General features: G+C 36.2%; 1 protein-coding gene across 1 annotated transcript; it reads left to right on the top strand.

Moving 5' to 3' along the window:
• Positions 1-19,519: 19,519 nt before the first annotated feature.
• LOC145059804 (uncharacterized) lies at positions 19,520-20,720 on the top strand. Its single transcript, XM_079007587.1, has 3 exons — positions 19,520-19,714; positions 19,876-20,535; positions 20,601-20,720. Exons 1-3 carry the CDS (start codon positions 19,520-19,522, stop codon positions 20,718-20,720), a joined length of 975 nt encoding a protein of 324 aa, XP_078863713.1.
• The last annotated feature ends 474 nt before the right edge of the window (positions 20,721-21,194 follow it).

Raw genomic sequence — 21,194 nt, 5'->3', positions numbered from 1 at the left:
ATTTAAATAATCATCATGATAAAATGAAAACATTGTCAAAAAATTTGAAATTGATAAATTATAACAATAGTTAATTAAAATAATTCATAAATAATTAATTTTATACACACATAAAGTTTGAATAAAGATCATTAAATGATTTGATTTTAATAAATGTTATTTTATCTATTGTTCAAATTAATTATAATATTACATCAATTAAATATAACAATTGTTATCTTATTCAATTATAATGAGTATTATTATGATATACTTAATTTCTTTACTTTAATATAGTGTTAAATGCATATTATATATATATATATATATATATATATATATATATATATATATATATATATATATATATATATATATCAAATAAAGTTTCTGAAAATTTTCAATATATATTTTGCAAAATTGTTAAAAGAAAATTATTAAATACGACAAATTCAAAAGAACCTAAATCTAAAAGTTGTATTAAGTAAAAGATGTCCAAAAACTACTTTTTGTAATAAATAAAATTCAATTAAGTTGTTTTCAATTTAACTTATAATAATAATAATAATAATAATAATAATAATAATAATAATAATTGATAGATAGATAGATAGATAGATAGATAGACAGATATAAAGATAGATTGATTGATAGATAGATATAATAACATAAAGTTATAGATTAAATTATGTTATTTTACAAATAATGGTTGATAGTTTAAATAATAATCATGATACAATTAAAACATCGTCAAAAAAATTTGATAAATCATAACAGTAGTTAATTAAAATAGTTGAGAAATAATTAATTTTAGGGTTTAGGTCATTTTTGGTCACTTAACTCATGTTAAGTTTAAAAAGGTCATCGGACTTTTGGCTTTGTGCTCATTTAGTCACTTAACTTTTGGTTTGGTTACTTGACTTTTAAATTTTTACTCATTTAGTCACCTAACTTTTAAAGTTGTGTTCATTTAGTCACTAAACTTTTAAAATATTTTAAAAGTTTAGTAATGAGCATAATTTTAAAAGTTAGGTGACTAAATTTGCAGAAATCCAAAAGTTAAGTGACCGAAGCAAAAGTGAAGTGACTAAATGAGCACAAAGCCAAAAGTTTGATAACTTTTTTAAAACTTAAAAAGAGTTAAGTGACCAAATAAGCACAAAATCAAAAGTTAAGAGACAAAAAATGACTTAATCCCTTAATTTTATACACACATAAAGTTTCAATATAGATCATTAAATGGTTTGATTTTAATAAGTGTTATCTATCGTTCAAGTTAATTATAATATTACATCAATTAAATTTAATAATTGTTATTGTATAACTAATATAAATAACATAAATATATTCAATATCATATAATTACCAAAAGTTTAACTACATAATTTTATTTCACGCAACGCGTGTATATTCGCCTAATATATATATATATATATATATATATATATATATATATATATATATATATATATATATCATACATACTTATAAAGCTAGCATTTTTCCTTGAACCTCATGCATTTGAAAACCCCTATAAAAATTTGCAAACACCTCATGCATTTGAAACCTCCTATTTTAATGAATACCACTCAAAAGTCTCTTAATAATGATTAACAATTCAAAGGTTTTATAACTTATATAATATATTTAAAAAATAATTAATGGATACTCTACTATAAAAAGGTCAATCTTTTTTAGTAGACACACAAATACAAATCACATACAAAATTCACAAAGAAAACAAGTTTAAAGTTTTTTGTGTTGGTTTGAGTGATTTGAACAATTTTTCAAACCATGTTATTATGTTGAAGTAAGTATGTTATATACTAAATCTTTTTTGTATTTTCTTGATTTAAGTATTCTTTTAAGAATGTCATTATATGTTGTGGTTGAATTTTTAATGTAAATTAGATGATTCATGTTATTGATCATATGTTATGGAAGGTGACATATATAATATTTAATTAACTATTCTATACATGTTTGTATGTTCATGTTGCTTCAAAACAATAATTAATTAAAAATCAAGGATATGTCATATTATCCATGTAAGTATTTTTTAAAATGCAAATTGTCTATCTTATTACTTTATATTTTAGTATATGTTTAACATTTTAATTATAATAATACATTTTTTTTAAAAGTTTCTTTCACTTATTAATAATAAAAAGTGGTTTTAAAATTAATAAGCAATAATTATAAATAATAAAATCAAATTACATGGATATGTCATATTATCCATGCAAGTCTCTTTTGAAATGCAAATTGTCTATCTTATCACTTTATTATTTAGTGTATGTTTCACATTTTAATAATAATATTATGTGTTTCTTAAAAGTCTTCTTTAACTTATTATTAATAATAAGTGGTTTAAAATTAATGAATAACAATTTTAAATGATAGTAACATCAAATTATAAATTACATTTAGCTATAAATAAATTGTACTTTTAATGAACATCATTATTGAAATTAGAAAATGATCGCATAAGTAAAAATATATTTAATCAATAATAATAATTGTTAAAAATAATAATAAATAGATAATTATATTTAATTCTATTAATGAAGAATGTAGGTTGATGTCAATGAATATCATTGTTCAAAATAATAAAGATTATATATATATATATATATATATATATATATATATATATATATATATATATATATATATATATATATATATATATATATGGAGTTAGGATCATATATAACCCTTAGTTATTGTGTGAATGCATGACTCAATATTAACCAATCATTTTAAAAACCTAATTATGGATAGAATAATAATATTACCTATTATTTATTTATGGTAATTATGTAAATTAATTATATATCCAAAATAATACTCCTTTCATTTTAGGCATAGAAATCAAATCAATTTGTTTTCTTTACAATCAAATGAAATATATACCCATATCTTCACCAAGCCGGTAATAAAACACCTCCGACCTCCACCATTTTATCTCCATTTCCTTGTGATAAACACCACTAGACAGCGCCATCATATCTTCCTTTTCATATCTTCTTTTAATTGAAGTTAACCCATCAGAAGAAATTATCCCTTTTCATCCGATCTTTGATCTCTAAACATTGTTGTCGTATGAATTATCTAGTTGTCAATTGCGAATTTTGGCAACTTCATGGTCATCGACCTTAATAATTTTTTGTTGCAGGTGATAAAACTGGGTTTCCAAAACCGCCGACATTCCTCGATCCCTTGTTATCGGGATATTTTATACTTACTAACGGAGTGAACTTTACATACGGAAGGGGCGTGATTTTAAACGAAATTGGTGGTTTATTTGTAAGTTTGAATCTAGTACTTTAATTGGATTTGCAAATTAAAATTGATGATTCTTTAAATTCTTGTTAAAAAATTTATATATATTCAATTTTAAGTATTCAATTGAGTGAACTTTGCATCATGAGTTTTATTTGTTTATGCATTTAATTTATGGAATATGAGTTTGACAGTTATGGTTTTTAGGTTTGGGCCTCGAATTGAAAGGAGGATATATGGTTGGTTTTTCTTATCATATTAACATTGATGCATTAGTTTTATTTTTAAAGTCGAGAGTTTTGATTTTTAAGTCATAAAAGAATGATAAAACTTTATATTTTAGTTACATCAATGATATGTATGACCCACCAAAAACTTGTTTGCTCCATAGGAACAAATGCACATACTAGAAGATAGTTTCTTTTAAGTTTTAAAGTTAAAATGTTTTAATTTATCAAAATACATAAATATTTTTTATGATAATTAAAACTTGTCAATGATTTATATGGTTATTTCTTAATTTGTGGCTATTTTTAAATAAGTTGAATGGTGGTTGTTCTTTCAAAAGGTTTGAATATAAGGTTGGTTGAATAGAGACGAGGTTTTGGTGCTTAGGACACGATATAACTCAATTTTAAGAAATTGACAAGAAGTCTAATGAAGCTTAAATTTCAGGTGCTGCTTAATAAAGAAAAACTAAAGACTTCATGAATCCAGAGCAAAAACACACAAGAATTCAATATCATGGAAGATATTCTCATAGAATGTGTACTCACTCATTTTTAACGAATTATCTAAGATATTTTATAATGATTTTTGTATTTTTTTTTATATTAGTTTCTAATTGTATTTTAAGTTCATTATCATAAAAAAATGTTAACAGATTCTGTAAGAATATATAGATGAGGGAAAGTGGAAACACAAAAAGTTTTAGACATTGTATATTCTTCAAGAATTCTCAAATTCTTTAAGGATTATTCTGTTGTATTAACAATTTGTGGTGGTAAAAGCGAGAACACTATATTCTTCAAAAATTGCTTTTATTTTATAAAAAATGTGTGGTGCTATAGAGTTATAACTATTTAATTCTTCAAGAATTATTTAGTTGTATAAATAATTAAATGAGTTAAACCATTTCTTAACTCTAAAGTTTACAAGAAAATTTTATTTATTTGTAAGTTAAACCGATTCTTAACCCTAAGTATTACAAGAATATTTGACTCGTTGTTAAACTAAATTGATTCTTAATTCTCACTCTTTAAAAATCAAGTTAAGATTTAGGATAAAAAATATATTCTTCGAGAATTTCTGATTATTATTTCATTCAAAAATTTTAGATTATTTTTCCTAAAAACGTCTTATTCTCATTGTCATATTATATTCCTATTATTTTTTGATTTTATTTGTATTAATTAGTTGACTTAGTTTCCTTAAATATGAATAATTTTTTATTTCTCTCTCTTAATAAAATTAAATAGCTGCCTTTATAACTAATTAAATGTAATTATCTAATGATTGATATCCCATTCTAATATCATGCACCCTAAAATCACAACCAATTATTTGTTTTAATGTAATGAACATAATTTGGTCATACATTCACATAATAAATGTGATTCATATTTGATCCTAACCATATATATATATATATATATATATATATATATATATATATATATATATATATATATATATATATATATATATATTAGTGTAAAAATATTATCTTAAAGTTAATGTCAATAACATAACCATTTGAAACATATATTTTTCAATATTTTATCAATATATTTTTAATCTTCGTTGCGCAACGCGCGGGAATTCGTCTAGTATGTATATATATATATATATATATATATATATATATATATATATATATATATATATATATATATATATATATATATATATATATATATATATGAAATTGTGGGAATCAGATGGTTGATGTTTTTAGATACGTTGTTACAAATTTTCTGCTTGTTATTAATGTATGTGTTAAGCATGATATTAATTATAATGAAAGTAATTTATTATTTATGGGCACACAAGAAGGGAACTCATGAATTCAATGCAATTAGATTGATAGACTTTTAGTCTAGTTTAATAAACTAATGGTATATCATTAAAAACACTATTTTTATGTTCTTTTTTTTGTGACACTCAATTTTTCTTTTTTTTTAATTCGAACCTTGTGTTCTTCAATTTTGTTCAATTTTTGGCTATTTTCTCCATCGCTTGTCGTCAATTGTTGTGACACTCTTTAATAATAATAACGTGGCGCTGACATGACATGATGGCGTCTCATTATTTAGTCACATCGGTATCATATTTTGAGTGTCAAAATTGAAAAATAAACTAAAATTTATTAACTTTTTTGAAAACTATAATGGAGTGTGAAAATAAAATAAAAAAAAAATAAAAAATTAGTGTTTTGATAGCATTTAGCTATAAAAAAAGGTAATGCATGGGTAAAGATACATTTTCTATATTGGCATGAAGTGGAGATAACATGTTACTTTGAAAATGATACTATTGAATAAAGCATGGCCATAAGAACACATACCAAAGGATTAGTTATAGGAAGTGGTATCTCAGGTCTCGTTTCCATATCACTCCGAGTCATATCCCCTTATTGACCAACCTTCCACTCGAAGCACTCGATCATCATACCCAAAGTCGCTTATGTGAGTTTCATCACTAAGATATCCCATGATACATTCATCTCTAACTCCCTAATAACACCTAGATGTTTTGTATTCTAACATCCATCTAACCCTCTATAAATTACATGATCAACCCTTGTATAATGGGTTGGTGCCTACATACAAGGAGTTGATAGATGTAATTGGCATGGATTCATGCTCATATATAAGGGTTTGATGCATGTAACTGATAGACATCACATGGATGTTAGAGTACAACACTTGTAGATATTTATGTTTGGGAGCATGATACGAATATGTCCTAAGATGTCCTTTGGAATGCAACTCACACAAGTGGATTTCCTAAAATGGAGTGTAAAAATTAAAAAAAAAAATCTTGGTCTCTTTTGTGACATTTGTCCAAGTATTTAAGTTAAATAAGCTTGTTAATGACAAAAAGTTACAGTGAGGGTTTTACTATTATTATTTTTATATAAAATTATAAACTTTATGTGTAGAACTATTTTTTAAGTTTAGTTCCATCCAAACCTAGAGCTAATCATTTGGTGTGTACTCTTAACGCTAGACTTCATTCAATAATCTCATCTTCCAGTTAACATGTTATGAGATCATGCACTACATGCCAATCTAGATAATGTATCTTATTTTTTACCCAAAACAATGATAGTGCTTTTATTTTTTTTAATGGATAAATTCCACATAAGACATTAAGTTTTCATATGTATTGGATTTTGAATCCAATATAATTTTTACAAAAGTCACTGTTTAGTTTTTTTAATGTAGCATCAAGAATATAATGTCTCCAGATAGTGGCATGTCATTATGTCATATAGTGGCACACCATTATATCATATTAGAGTCGCGTCATCAAAAAAATCCCACGTCAGTTGCAAACTGTGTGACCGAAAGAATGTTCAAAATATTGGGTTTTATTAGCATCAATACACATCAAGAAGGTCGTGGAATAATCTAGAGATTTACCTAAGTGTACATGCACCATAAGATCTAGCTTTTACTAGTTATAGGAACGAAGTTTTAAAATAACAAGGAAAGACACACTAACGTCTTGGTTTCATGTTTGAGATCTTGTGAATGCCAATTTGCAAAGAATGAAAGACCCAAAGTAGAATCTCTCTAATGTACCCAGACCTACAGACTCTAAATCCGAAAATGAAGAACTCTAGTATAGGGTTTATGCGAAATTCATTAACCCTAGGAAAGGGGTTATGAATTTCATCAATGGAGAGAGAGGGGGTGTATGGATGAAAATATAAAGGAAAAAATAACACTAGGGTTTGACCCTAGCCGACTATTTAGAGGCTACGAATAGAATCCTAGAAGGATTCAAACTCTTCATGTTAACCCGTATCTAATTTAAACCTACATATCCTTATCCATGAAGCATATCAAAATCTTCCATATGCATGCTCTAGGATCTTCTGGAATATTTTAATTAATCTCTAGGATTTAATTAATATTTAAACTTTTTAATTAATTAAAACAATTTAATTAATTTCCCAAAATAATTTTTAATTAATTTATTAACTCCTTACTAAATTAACATGTTAATTTCTCCATTTCCTTAATGTTATTTGTGTCAATGAGGCCAACCCAAAAGGACCCTACTGTTATTAAAAATATTACCAAAATAGTTAATGACCGTAGACACCATTTCCAACAATCTCTCACTTGTACAAGTCGTTAACTTCTCATGGTCTTCATATTTCACTAAGAATCAACAGAGAGTAGTCATCCAATGAAACTGCCAAACTCTGATCATAATCAAAATTCAGTCCTTAGACAATTGATCAAATATCCGTTTATTGTAGATGTCTCTATGAACATGAGACTTGGATAATGGTCAATCTCATTGTTCAACATTTGTTTCCTGATTAAAGATTTTTGATGATCACATCTAACTTCTAACATGAACATATCATGTAACACTTGTGCCTTGGTATGTGCCTTATGACCCTTGAGTATTCAATATTTCATTTTGGTCCCTGAAACCAGTACGCGGGGTATACTGGGTTGGAGGCGAGATGTGACTTAGGTTGTGTACGTTGGGCATACGTAGACTTTAATGAAACCCTAAATAGGGTGGGGGGGGGGGTGTACCCTATTTAAGGATCCTTATCTTCTGGAACTGGCCTCTTTACCAGCACCCAAGGCCTCTAAAACCCTAAAACAAGTTATAGCCTTCATTGTCAAGCATTTGAGCTTTTGAAGTGAGCTTGGTGTTCATTTTGTTCATTGTGAAGGAGTTAGAAGATCTTAAAGTTGCTAATCTTGGAGAAGTAAGTCTTGGATCCAGAACCTCAACCCATTTTGCAATGAGTTTGAGGTATCAAGTTCTTATCTTGGTTGCTAGATGCTTATATCTCTTTTTCGGGTTAAATATTTATGTTTTTAGCCATGGTTTGGATGGATGTTGGGATTAGGATGTCCCAAAGGCTTATTCTTTCATATCTAAGGTCTTCATGGGCTCCTTAGGCATAAAGGTGCCAAGTTTATGGAGTTAGGGGGCTCATGCATTCATTAAGTCCTTTTTGAGCTTTAAAGCTTCTTATGGTCATGCATGGACATAAAGTTAGCAACTTTACGTGATATTTCAGCTTAACAGGGCTAGATCTGCACTTTGGGGTGAAGTCATAAAAAGTTAAGTGGTTACGTGATATTTCAGCTAGGCGTACCAGCTGAGTACGCCTAACGTACTCAGCCTGATGGCATTTTGATGTTGGGCCTTTGTTTTGGGCTTAGAAGGTTAAGGTTCAGATGGGCCATCTGATTTTGGGTGTTTTTGGGCCAGGAATATTATTGGGCCTTGGGCTAAGGACCATGTGAAGGGTTTGAGTCCAAATGGATATTGGGCCATACTTTGGGTCTTGATGGATTGTTTAACTTTTGGGCCCATTGGATTATGGATTTGGGCTTCATTCTTGGACCAAGCTAGGTTAGGGGTAAAAAGGTATTTTTACCCTAAGTAGAGAATTTTGGTTATGATGTAGATCCCCAATGTTAATTAGTTTTTATGTAGGACCAGCAGTCAATGGAGTTAGCGACCTCATTCGGGGAGTTGTAGGACTAGGGATGAATGTGGGTCCAAACCCGGACCGGATGGACCCGGACCCGGAAAACCCGGAACCGGTTAACGGGATTTTATAGAACCGGAAACCGGACCGATATATAGGAACCGGTTCCGGTTCGGTTCCGGGTATGGTTCCGGGTAAAGTGGGTCTAGAACCGGAAAACCCGGAAACATCAAAGTGGGTAGGTTGGAACCGGATAAAGTGGGTTTAGACCCAGAAAACCCGAAAAAACCGGAATTTTTTGGTAATTACTTACTACTTAGTGGGTTGAACTTTGAAAATTTTCATATTGATATCCCGACTTTGGGGGGCTGTAACTTATTGAATACGAAACCACAATTAACAAAATTAGAGTCTAAAATCATGTACAAACTCTAAAATACACTCTGGAAAAACCCGCATGTCAATCCAAATTTAAACGAATGAGATATACTTGTGTTAATATTTTCATATAATACAAAGTACAAAAACAAATAGCTGAAAAGTTGAAAATTTTCAGTTTTGATATCTCGACTTCGGAGGACTGTAAATCATTGAATGTTAAACCAAAAATGACAAAATTATAGTCTAAACTCATGTACAAACTGTAAACTAGAAGTTGGAAAAAACCACATGTCAATCCAACTTCAAACGAATTAGATATGCATATTTTAAAACTTTCACCGAATACAAAAAAACTAAAAACTAAAAACTTTCAGCTTTGGTATCTCAACTTTTGAGGACTGTAAGTCAATGAATATAAAACTAAAAATGACAAATTTATAGTCTAGAATCATGTACAAACTCTAAACTACATGTTGGAAAAAACCGTATGTCAATTGGAGTTGAAACGAATAAGATATGCATCTTGTAAACGTTTCACAAAAAGTGGTTCCGGCCCTAAAAGTGGTTCCGGTTCCAAAAACCGGTTTCAGATTTTAGACCCGGTTTACCCGGACCCAATGGACCCAAACCCGGATTACCCGGAACCCGGATAAAGCCAATTTTTAAACCCGAAACCGGACCCGGTTCTATATATTCCGGTTCTAACGGGTCCGGTTCCGGTTCGGTTCCGGTTCCGGTCCGGTTTTCCGGTTCTAAATCTCATCCCTATGTAGGACCAGCAGTTAGGGATCATTTGATTCATTCAGCTTTTTGAGGTGAGTTTCCTCACTAGGTTTAGCGGGTCTAATGCACTAAGGCCGACCCTTGTTTGGTTATGTTATTATACTTGTTGTATATGTGATACTTGTATGTTCTTGTGTATGTACATTTATTAGGCGGGGTGCGTTATTTGAGTGTGGGCGGGGCCCGTATCTCATTATTGTTCGAGTGTGGGTGGGGCCAGTATCTCATTGGGGAGGGCCAGTTAATTGAGTGTGGGCGAGGCTTGTATCTCACTAGGCGATGCCCGTTATGCGAGTGTGGGTGGGGCTCGCATCTCATTTGGGCGGGGCCCGTTATATGATATGTATGATATGTGGTACTTTGGGGAACTCACCAAGATTTGTGCTTACGATTTTAGTTTATGTCTCAGGTACTTCCGGTTCCAAGGGGAAGAGCTCGTGTTGACTGCATCGCATACACCATATGGATTATGTTATGGGACATACTATGATTTACATGATGTTTGACATATTGATTTCATTGGGTTGTATGAACAATGTTCCGGAATACTGTTTTTACTTAAATCAAAAATGAAATTTTTAAGTCATAATTTTTGGATCTTACAAGTTGGCATCAGAGCCTAGGTTTGAGGGATTGGGGCACACTCTCGGGTGTGTCTGAACGCAAACCAAGGATTTGGTTAAGTTTTCAAAAGAAACATATTTTTAGAAAAGGTTTTCTAAAACAAGGTAGGGTGTGGTGCATGCAATCAGCCAAGCTCAAGTAAGTTATCCCAAAATACCCATACATGTTTATGATATGTTTTGAATTGTGAATCTATGAATCGCATGCTAGATTAGGGCTAAGTATCTTGGAGAGATGCCTTTGTATGCCTAATGTATGAGCTTATAGACTTGCATGCTGGTACTGATCTGTCAGTAATAGGATGGCCTGATTAGGTTATGCTTGGTTCTGATTACTTAATGCTCGAATTCTACTTGCTTTGTTCTCTTAGGAATTCTATCTAGCTTCAACTAACTAGTAAACGGATATGCTAAGTCACATATTATGGGAACTAAATAATTTTAAAGGGTTAGGTTTTAATTCTGTTGTGCAGCTCTTGTTTGAGTCCAATCGTTGTAGTGAGATACCTCTCATTCGAAGACTTATCTAGTTTTTATAATATGTAATTGTATTCGTGGGCGAGTTAAAGGAAGTTAGTGGGAGTTCCTTCTGTAGCTGATGGCGGAGAGTGGTGTGGAGTTTTCCCATGGAAAACCTAGGATGAGATCTAGTATTGGGAGCCTTATCTGTAAAGAAATTATTGGATATAAGCAACTTGGTTGAGTCAAGGCACTTCTTGAGGAAAGTACAGATAGATGTGGAATGTAGTATGGGCCCGTACTACTAGAAGCAGAGGATCCCTACTTGATCCAAAGAGGGCTGCGATGAAGCCAGGGACCGTGTGGAGTTGTGATTTTCCCGATGTGTATATTTGATGCGTATTCTGATGGTTTATATGGTCTATTTTCAGTATGGTGATTTTACGAGGCAGACCAGTTGGCAGTTTTGGTTTTAGGAAGGGTTCGGGCCTAGGTTCTGGAGCCGGGCAACTTGATGACTAGACGTGGGAGTTCATCTCGTCTAAGATTCCGTGCAGTATCCTTGAGCAGACTCCTGTGATATTTGGCACGGTCAAGGAGGGTATTTTGGAGATTCTTGATGAGCGGCTCAGCGCCTTTCGCGCTGAGATTGTGGCTTTGGTTGGGTCGCATTCTTTGAATTTCAGGGAGTTCAGGGCATGCAAAGCACCAGATTATCATAGGGCAAGGGACCCCATTGCGAGTAGTAGGTGGTTAGCTGATGTTTCTAACGCCTTCCGTACCAGCTGATGTCCCGAGGGGACAAGTTCAGACTAGCTTCCTGCCTCTTGAAGGACAGGGCACGTGATTGGTAGGAGAAGGTAGGTCGTGTTTTGGGTGATGATATTGTTGATTCGATGACCTGGGGTGATTTCTCGACCAGGTTCCAAGCTGAGTTTGCACCGGTGATTGAGGTGCAGCAGCTGGCATGAGAGTTCCAGGATCTTTGCCAGACCACTGAGATGGTGGTTGAAATCACCGTTATGTTCAGGGAGAGGGCACTCCTGGTTCGGAAGTTTGTGGCAGACGAGGAGATGAAGAAGGCTCGATACCTTGAGATGTTGAGGAGTAGTGTTCGACAGTTTATTAGCCGATCTAGTTGCAAGACGCTGGAAGACATGATAGCGAGATCTAGAGAGAGGGAGATTGATCTGGAGATGGAGAAGAAGAGAAAGTCATATTTTATGTCCAGTGTTGAGGGTTTGGGCAAGAGGCCCAAGGTAGTTGATTCGAGAGGGAAGGGTCGGCAGGGCCACGACAAGTGTGACAGGTCACACGAGGGGACGGGCAGGGTGGGTGGTTCTGGCTGCTTCAAGTGTGGCCAGACTGGTCATGTCAGCATGGATTGTACTGATACCACCATCATCACCCTGATATCGGATCTGATTTGCTTTCAGTAGAATCAGAGGCGCCACAAGAAGGCCCACTATTCGATTTCGGCTGTAGCAAGACCGGTGTCAGCACCCGCTCCTGCAACTCTCCAGATTACTGACGACCGCCAAGGTCGGGCAGATGTGCCTGCAACAAAGAGCAAAGCTTTCCAGCTTACGGAAGAGGTGGCGCGTGCAGCTCCAGATGTTGTGCCGGATATGTATCTTCTCCTTATCTCTTTAATTATATTGAATTGTTTGATTATGTTTATATGTTTTATTTTCGGATCGTTCCTTGTGAAAGATATTTCTGCTTTGGTATTATTTGATTTGGGGGCTACCCGATCGTTTGTTTCTCTTGTGCTTAGCAAGAGATTCGTTGGAGCTCCGAGGGAGCTAGGTTGTCCTATAGATGTTGAGATTGTTGATGCTAGGTCTATTCGGGTTGCGAGGGTTCATCGAGGTTATACTCTCCAGTTATTCAGCAAGCATCAGTATCCGGTTGATCTGGATCCCATTCCTCTGCGTGGGAACAAGGTTATCGTGAGCATGGATTTGGTTGAGCCCTAATGTGGCAATGATCGACTATGAACAACAGTTAGTTCGGGTTTGGACACCAAGTGGAGGAGAGTTGGTGATTCAGGGTGAGAAACTGCAGTATGGGTCGATTATGTATTTTGCAGTGAGGGTCGGACGTTATCTTCATCAGGGATGTTCGGGTTTTGTCGTGTATGACATGGATACCGGGGATATGGGTAAGGCGACCGTGGATGATGTGCTAATCGTACGGGATTATCCGGATGTGTTCCCAAAGGATTTGCCAGGGGTACCTCCAGAGAAGCAGGTGGAGTTCAGGATTGATTTGGTTCTAGGTGCGGCTCTGTCAGCCAAAGCACTGTATCGAATGGGTCCTCCCGAGATGCAAGAGTTGTCTACACAGCTATTGGAGCCGTTAGACAAGGGATTTATTAGGATGAGCAGTCCGCCTTAGGGAGGCCCGATTCTATTTTTAAAGAAGAAGAATGGGTCTCATTGGATGTGTATCGACTACCGGGAGTTTAATAAGGTAACAGTGAAGAACCGTTATCCCCTTCCAAGGATTGATGGTCTTTTTGAACAACTTCATGGTGCATCTTGGTTCTCCAAGATTGATTTGTGATTGGGTTATCATCAGATGTGGGTTCGGGATGAGGATGTGCAAAAGATGGCTTTCCGGACATGATATGTTCATTACAAGTTCGTGGTGATGCCTTTTAGGCTCGCCAATGCTCCAGCCGCATTCATGGATCTCATGAACCGCATGTGCAGACCGATGCTGGATTGCTCGGTGATAGTATTCATTGATGATATCTTGGTTTATTCCAAGACTCAGGAGCAGCAGGAGGAGCACTTGAGGGAGGTGGTGGATACTTTGAGAAGGGAGAGGATTTTCGCAAAGTTCTCCAAGTGTGAGTTCTGGTTGCATGAGGTGCATTTTCTACGGCTCCTTGTCAACCAGAAGGGTATTCTGGTCGATCCGGCCAAGGTCGAGGCTGTGATGCAGTGGGAGGTTCCAAAGTCTCCATCTGAGATTCAGAGCTTTCTTGGTTTGGCTGGTTATTATCAAAGATTCCTTCAGGATTTCTCCAAGATCGTTGTTCCCTTAACCCGAATGACCAAGAAGTTGGTGACTTTTTGCTGGGGGCCTGAGCAGCAGGAAGCTTTTGAGACTCTTAGACAGCGGTTGTATGAGGCGTCGATTCTGATCCTGTCGGAAGGTGTTGATGACTTTGTGATTTATTGTGATGCATCGATCACAGGTTTGGGGGCAGTGTTGATGCAGCAGGGTCACATGATCGCTTACGCTTTGAGGTAGCTAAAGCTTCATGAGGCGAATTATCTGACGCATGATTTGGAGTTGGGGGATGTGGTTTTCGCCCTCAAGATTTGGCGGCATTACCTTTATGGGGTCCGGTGTACCATCTACAAGGATCACAAGAGCCTAATGTACTTGATGGATTAGCTGAATATAAATATGAGGCAACATTAATGGTTAGATGTGGTGAATGATTATGATTGTGAGATCCTTTACTATCCGGGGAAGGCCAATGTGGTGGCCAATGTTGTCAACCACAAGGTGGTTGCGGCTCAGATCAGAGACCTATGTTTGAGGATGACCATTATTACTTTGTTGTTGGAGTGGATTCATGAGGCACATGTTGAGGCCATGAAGGAAGAGCACCGAAAGAGTGATCGTATTTTGGGTCAGGTGGCTTCCTTCGATTATGATAGCCACGATCGGAGAGTCTTTGTGTTGTGGGTTTTGAATTGGGGCGGTGTGCACCAAGTTCTGATGGAGAAGGCTCACAAGTCGAGATTCTCCATTCATCTCTGGGTGACGAAGATTTATAGGGATCTTCGTCCTGATTATTGGTGGCTCTACATGAAGCAGGACGTGGCATGGTACGTGTAGCGGTGCTTGACTTGCAGGAAAGTTAAGGATGAGCATCTGCGACCTCACGGTAAGATGTAGTCGTTGGAGATTCCCGTATGGAAATGGGAAGACATCATTACTGATTTTATCACAAAGTTTCACAGGATTGCGCGTGGAGTGGATTCTATTTGGGTTATCGTGGATCTTTTGACAAAGAGCATGCATTTCATTCCGATCCAGGAGAGTATTTCCTTATAGAATTTGGTTGAGATTTATGTCCGCGAGGTGGTGGCACATCATGGGGTGCCAATATCAATGGTTTGGACACGGATGTTCATTTTACATCCAGGTTTTAAAAGTGGTTTCATGATGGGATGGGCACTCGTCTCCATTTCAGTACAACCTTTCATCCGCATGCCGATGGTCAGAGTGAGCGGACTATTCAGACTCTTGAGGATATGCTACGTGCGTGCGTGTTAGATTTTCTTGGGAGTTGGGATACGTATCTTCCATTAGCATAATTATCGTATAACAACCGTTAACACTCCAACATCGACCGACCTCCTTTTTAGATGCTCTACAGGAGGAAATGTAGGACCCCGATTTATTGGGGCGAGGTCGATCAGCAATTTATGGGGAGTATCGAGGTGGTGCTCAAGACCATAGAGCTGCTTTAGCAGGTTCGGAGAAGGCTTCAGACAGCTCAGAGTTGACAGAAGAGCTATGTCAATAGGCGTCAGTCAGACTTGGAGTTTCAGGTGGGAGATATCGTTCTCTTAAAGGTGTCACCTTGGAAAGATGTCATCCGATTCAAGAAGCGGAGCAAGATGAGCCCCATGTTTATTGTTCCCTTCAGGGTTTTGACTCATGTGGGCCGAGTTACATATGGTTTAGATCTTCCAGCCGACCTCAGTCAGGTTCATAACACATTTCATGTCTCTCAGCTGCGGAAGTCTTTAGTAGATGATTTCGCAGTTGTACCTTTGGAGTATATTTAGGTGGATGACCATTTGAATTATATTGAGAGACCGGTGGCAATTTTACACCAGAAGATGAAGACGTTGAGGAACAAGGTTGTTGAGCTAATGAAGGTGCAGTGGCTACACCGCTAAGGGTCAGAATGTCCTTGCGAACCTGAAGATGAGATGAAGGAGCATTACCCAAAATTATTTAGAGCGGCAGACATTGAGGACGAAGTCTGATTCAAGTGCGGGAGAACTGTAACACTTGTGATGTGGTATGTGCCTTATGACGCTTGAGTATTGAATAATTTCATTTTGGTCCCTGAAGCCAATACGTGGGGTGTACCACTTGGTATGCTTGGCGTACTCGGTTGGTGGTGAAACGGGACTTAAGTTGCGTACACTGGGCATACACATGTGTACGTTAGGCATACGTAGACTTTAACAAAACCCTAAATGGTGGGGGGGGGGTGTTACACCCTATTTAAAGATCCTTATCTTCTGGGGTTGGCCTCTTTACCAGCACCCAAAGCCTCCAAAACCCAAAAACATGTTGTAGCCTCCATTGTCAAGCATTTGAGCCTTTGAAGTGAGCTTGGTGTTCTATTTGTTCATTGTGAAGGAGTTAGAAGATCTTGAAGTTGCTATCCAGAACCTCTACCCATTTTGCAAGGAGTTTGAGGTATCAAGTTCTTATCTTGGTTGCTAGATGTTTAGATCTCTTTTTGGGGTAAATAGTTATGTTTTTTAGCCATGGTTTGGAAGGATGTTGGGATTAGGACATCCCAAAGGCTTATTCCTTCATATCTAAGGTCTTCATTGGCACCTTAGGCATAAAGGTACCAACTTTAGGGAATTAGGGGCCTCACGTATTCACTAAGTCCTTTTTTTTAGTTTTAGAGCTTCTTATGGTCATGCATGGACGTAAAGTTAGCAACTTTACATGATATTTCAGCTTAATGGGGCTAGATCTGCACTTTGGGGAGAAATCATAACAAGTTAAGTGCTTAAAGTAGAAGGTTTTCGAATTGGTTGAGTATGCTTGGCGTACAAGCATGTACGTGCAGCGTACAAGCCCTCGAGCCAGTACACTTAGCGTACTAGCTGAGTACGCCCAATGTACTCAGTCTGATGGCATTTCAATATTAGGCCTTCGGTTTGGGCCTCGTTTTGGGCTTAGAAGATTAGGGTTTAGTTGGGCCATCTGATTTTGGGAGTTTTGGGTCCAAGAATATTATTGGGCCTTGGGATAAGGCCCATGTGAATGTTTTGGGCCCAAATGGAAATTGGGCAATATTTTAGGCCTTGATGGATTGGTTAAATTTTGGGCCCATTGGATTGTGTTTATGGTTTTCATTCTTGGATAGGTTAGGGGTAAAAAGGTCCTTTTTACCCCAAATAGAAATTTTTGGTTATGATTTAGATCCCCAATGTTAATTAGCTTTTATGTGGCAATTGATAGCTCGGGGAGCTATAAGACCAACAGTCAGGGACCATTTGTTTCATTCAGATTTTTGAGGTGAGTTTCCTCACTAGGTTTAACGGGTCTAAGGCACCAAGGCCGACCCTTATTTGGTTATGTTTTTACACTTGTTGTATGTGTGATACTTGTGTGTGCTTGTATATGTATGTTTATTGGATGGGGCCCGTTATTCAAGTGTGGGTGGGGCCCGTTATTTGATTGTGGACGGTGCCCGTATCTCACTGGGCGCGGCCCGTTATGCGAGTGTAGGTAGGGCCTGTATCTCATTTGGGCGGGGCCCATTATATGATATGTATGGTATCTAGTATTTTGAGGAACTTACTATGCCTTTTTCTTATGGTTTTAGTTTATTATTAGGGCCAGGATCCTCAAAGCATTCAGGATCCTCAAACCTCATCAGATATTCAGGATCCTCAACTATCTTAGGATCCTGACTATTACCATTATTATTATTTACTAACATTTATAACTGTTATATTTCGTTATTAATTAACATATGTGGAGAAATAGACAAGGGAAGATTTATTTTCAACAGAGAGTCATCTCAACTATGCTAAAGACCCGAAATACCAACTCAAACAACGTTCACAAAGTTGGTCATAGAGGATCCTGAGAATATCAGACATCTTGTCAGCTAGTTTAGACTACAAATTGACACATGTATCTCACACACGACACACTCTACCTACTCTTAGCTTACTTTACGGAATTTTCACTTGTTCTTATTGAAATCTCTCTGTAATCATCATTTTATATTAATAAAATCATCAAGGCAGGTAATCATTATTACCTCCCAAGGTTTTGTGTCAAAGATCCTAGCAAGGATCAAAGGCTTTCTTTGTAAACAATCGTGTCATTCTCTTTACCTTTCTTTATTGCACAATTCGGACATCACAGCCTCTCATTCAATTTGTTTGATTTATACTTCTGTAATAATTTGGCGCCCACCGTGGGGCAGTGGTGTTCAAAATCCTTGAAAGATCATGTCTACACAACCGATCCTTTCTTCATCCTCCGCTCCTTCCATTCCAACCAAAAACCTACCACCTCTTCCGAGTGGACCCCGTGGTTGGAGGAAAGCACCTGATACTTCCAAGAGAAACACCCCTCCGGTCACTAACCAAGGAAGTTTGGGATCTTCAGGACTCCAGGATCTGACTGCTCTGATCACTACTGTTGAATTCTTCTCTATGATGAGGAAAATGATGCAACAGACGACTCGGCAACAAGACAACAATAGAGCACAACTTAGAGAAGTGGAGAGGATGAAGGTATAATTTCAGATCCCACGAAATGATGCCCACAGTTGTACAACCAAGGATACTGAACTTCAACAATGTAGAATCCTCAAGAAATCAACAGGGGAACAAAACTCCTGCTACCGCTGCATCACCATAGGGGACGACTATGAACAATTGAGCATCTATGATCAATGACCTCTATGAGCCTTTCAATACTCTTAGAAACCTTGATTCTTGTGACTTCTTAAACAACAATACTATCAATACTAATTCTATGAATGTTGGTGCAAGAATAAGTCCAAACATGGCTAGGGAACTTCAGCAGTTGAGACAAATGATCTCAAGCGTACCCGGGTTAGTTCAACCCATACTAGAAGCATCTCCAAATGGTCACAAGATCTCGAGATTTGCTCCTACGATAGCCGATATCGAAGTTCCTAAGCACTTCTAGACTCCTAGCATGAAGCCTTACGATGGAACTACGGATCCAAAAGAGCACGTACCACAATACCGAGAAAGGATGGAGATCATTCCCATCCCAGTGCACTTGAAGGAAGCTTTCATATGCAAAGGCTTTGGTTCAACCCTCACGGGATCAACTCTTAAATGGCTGCTAAACATTCCCCCTATTCTGTTACGTCATTTGCACATTTAGTCAATATTTTCAATAACCAATTTTCTTGTAGCAAAACCTTCGAGAAGATCACTAGTGATATCTATCGGGTGGTTCAGGATCCTAAGGAATGACTTAGGGATTTTGTTAATAGTTTAGAAGGGAAGCTCTGAGCATCCCCAACATTAACATGGCGACTACTGTGGAGGCCTTCAAGATGGGTCTAAGGAAGGATTCACCCTTCTATGAAGATATCTTGATGACCCCCATGACAGAGATTGACGAAGTTGGGTGTCAAGCATTGAGGTTCATAAGGATTGAAGAGGATAAAGAAGTCCAAAAGAGGAGAAAACCTTCAAGTCAATACGATAATCCCAATAGGAAGGCAAATCCTTGGCTCCAAGATCCTACAAATAGAAGTCCTATTCCAAACCAGATCATCATAGGGTTAATGCCCTCGAAGATGAAGGAGAGGAAAAGGAACCTCCTAAGATCACTGACTATTGTTTTTATGTGGAAGTTTCATGTTTAGTCCATGCTATGCAGGATCTCGGAGACAAAGCAAGTTGGACAGAGAAGGATAAAAAGTCCACTAGTTGGAAAGACAAGTCCAAATGGTGTGCTTACCACAAAGATTTCAGTCGCATGACGGAGGATTGCATAGCCCTAAGAAAGGAGATCAGCTACCTTCTTAGAAAAGGGCATCTTAAAGAGATCCTTGGAAGAAAGAAAGAAAAGCCCAACAAGAACAACCAGGATGGTCACAAGATCCCGGAGAAACCAAGATCTCCACCCCCGAACGCCAAGATAATTAACATTATCTCAGGCGGATCTAACATTTGTGGTACTTCTTATTCTCAGGCTAAAAGACATGCAAAGGTCTCTAAAACAGAAAAGGAGGATAAACCACAGAAGAATACCTCGGTTAGCAATGAAAAGGAAATCACATTTGAAAAGACGGACAGGGAAGAGATCCAGGATTATCACCATGACGGACTCATGATAACACTATACATTGCCAACCACTTCGTCAGAAGGATCCTTTTTGACGGAGGATCCTTGGTCAACATCATACTCTTGGATGCACAAAAGAGGATGAACATCCCGGAATCAGATATAATCAAAAACTCCTCAATCTTCATAGGATTTAGCAGAGAAACGAAACACACCATTAGGGAGATAAAGCTACCAATATACATAGAGGGTGTAAACTCTATACAAAATTTTTGTGTTATTGACACCTTATCTTCTTATAATGTGATATTAGGTAGACCGTGGATCCACGAGATGAAATCGGTTCCATCAATATATCATTAGCGTGTAAAGATGCCTACTCCGTGGAGAACAGTGAAGATCATGGGAGATCAACAAGAGTCAAAGGAATGTTGTAAAAGCCTTACACACCTAAAATAAATTCACAATGTGATTATGGAAACCCTCTTCAAAGTTCGAATTAAAAATATGGATCCTAGCCTTAGATATTAACTTTGATTAAAGTATTAACGATTAATCAAATAACTAAAACTTCCTCTAATAAAATAGATGTCTAGAAATGGTGATCTTCCTCCTCCCCCAACCCTCCAAGATCTAACTTCACTCTCTTTTCAATTTTGTTTAAGGAAAAGCTCACTAGTCCAAACTACATGGACTAGATGCAGAAGTTGAAGATAACTTTTTCGGTATGAGAACAAAGAGTATGTTCTTAAAATAAACACATTGACGATGCCACAAAAGTTGCTTGCCTCATGATCGTTACTAGTGCCCCAAATTTCTAACGTCCTATGAGGACTATTGGTCATATGAAATGAAAAAACTCTTAGTGAAATGCTTCACAAGAAAGCTACTCAATGAGATCATCAAAGCTC

The sequence above is a fragment of the Lactuca serriola genome, chromosome 6, assembly GCF_051521515.1.
Source record: "Lactuca serriola cultivar US96UC23 chromosome 6, Lser_US96UC23_V15, whole genome shotgun sequence".
In the NCBI taxonomy this organism is placed as follows: Eukaryota; Viridiplantae; Streptophyta; class Magnoliopsida; order Asterales; family Asteraceae; genus Lactuca; species Lactuca serriola.
This window is presented reverse-complemented; position numbering and strand designations above follow the sequence as displayed.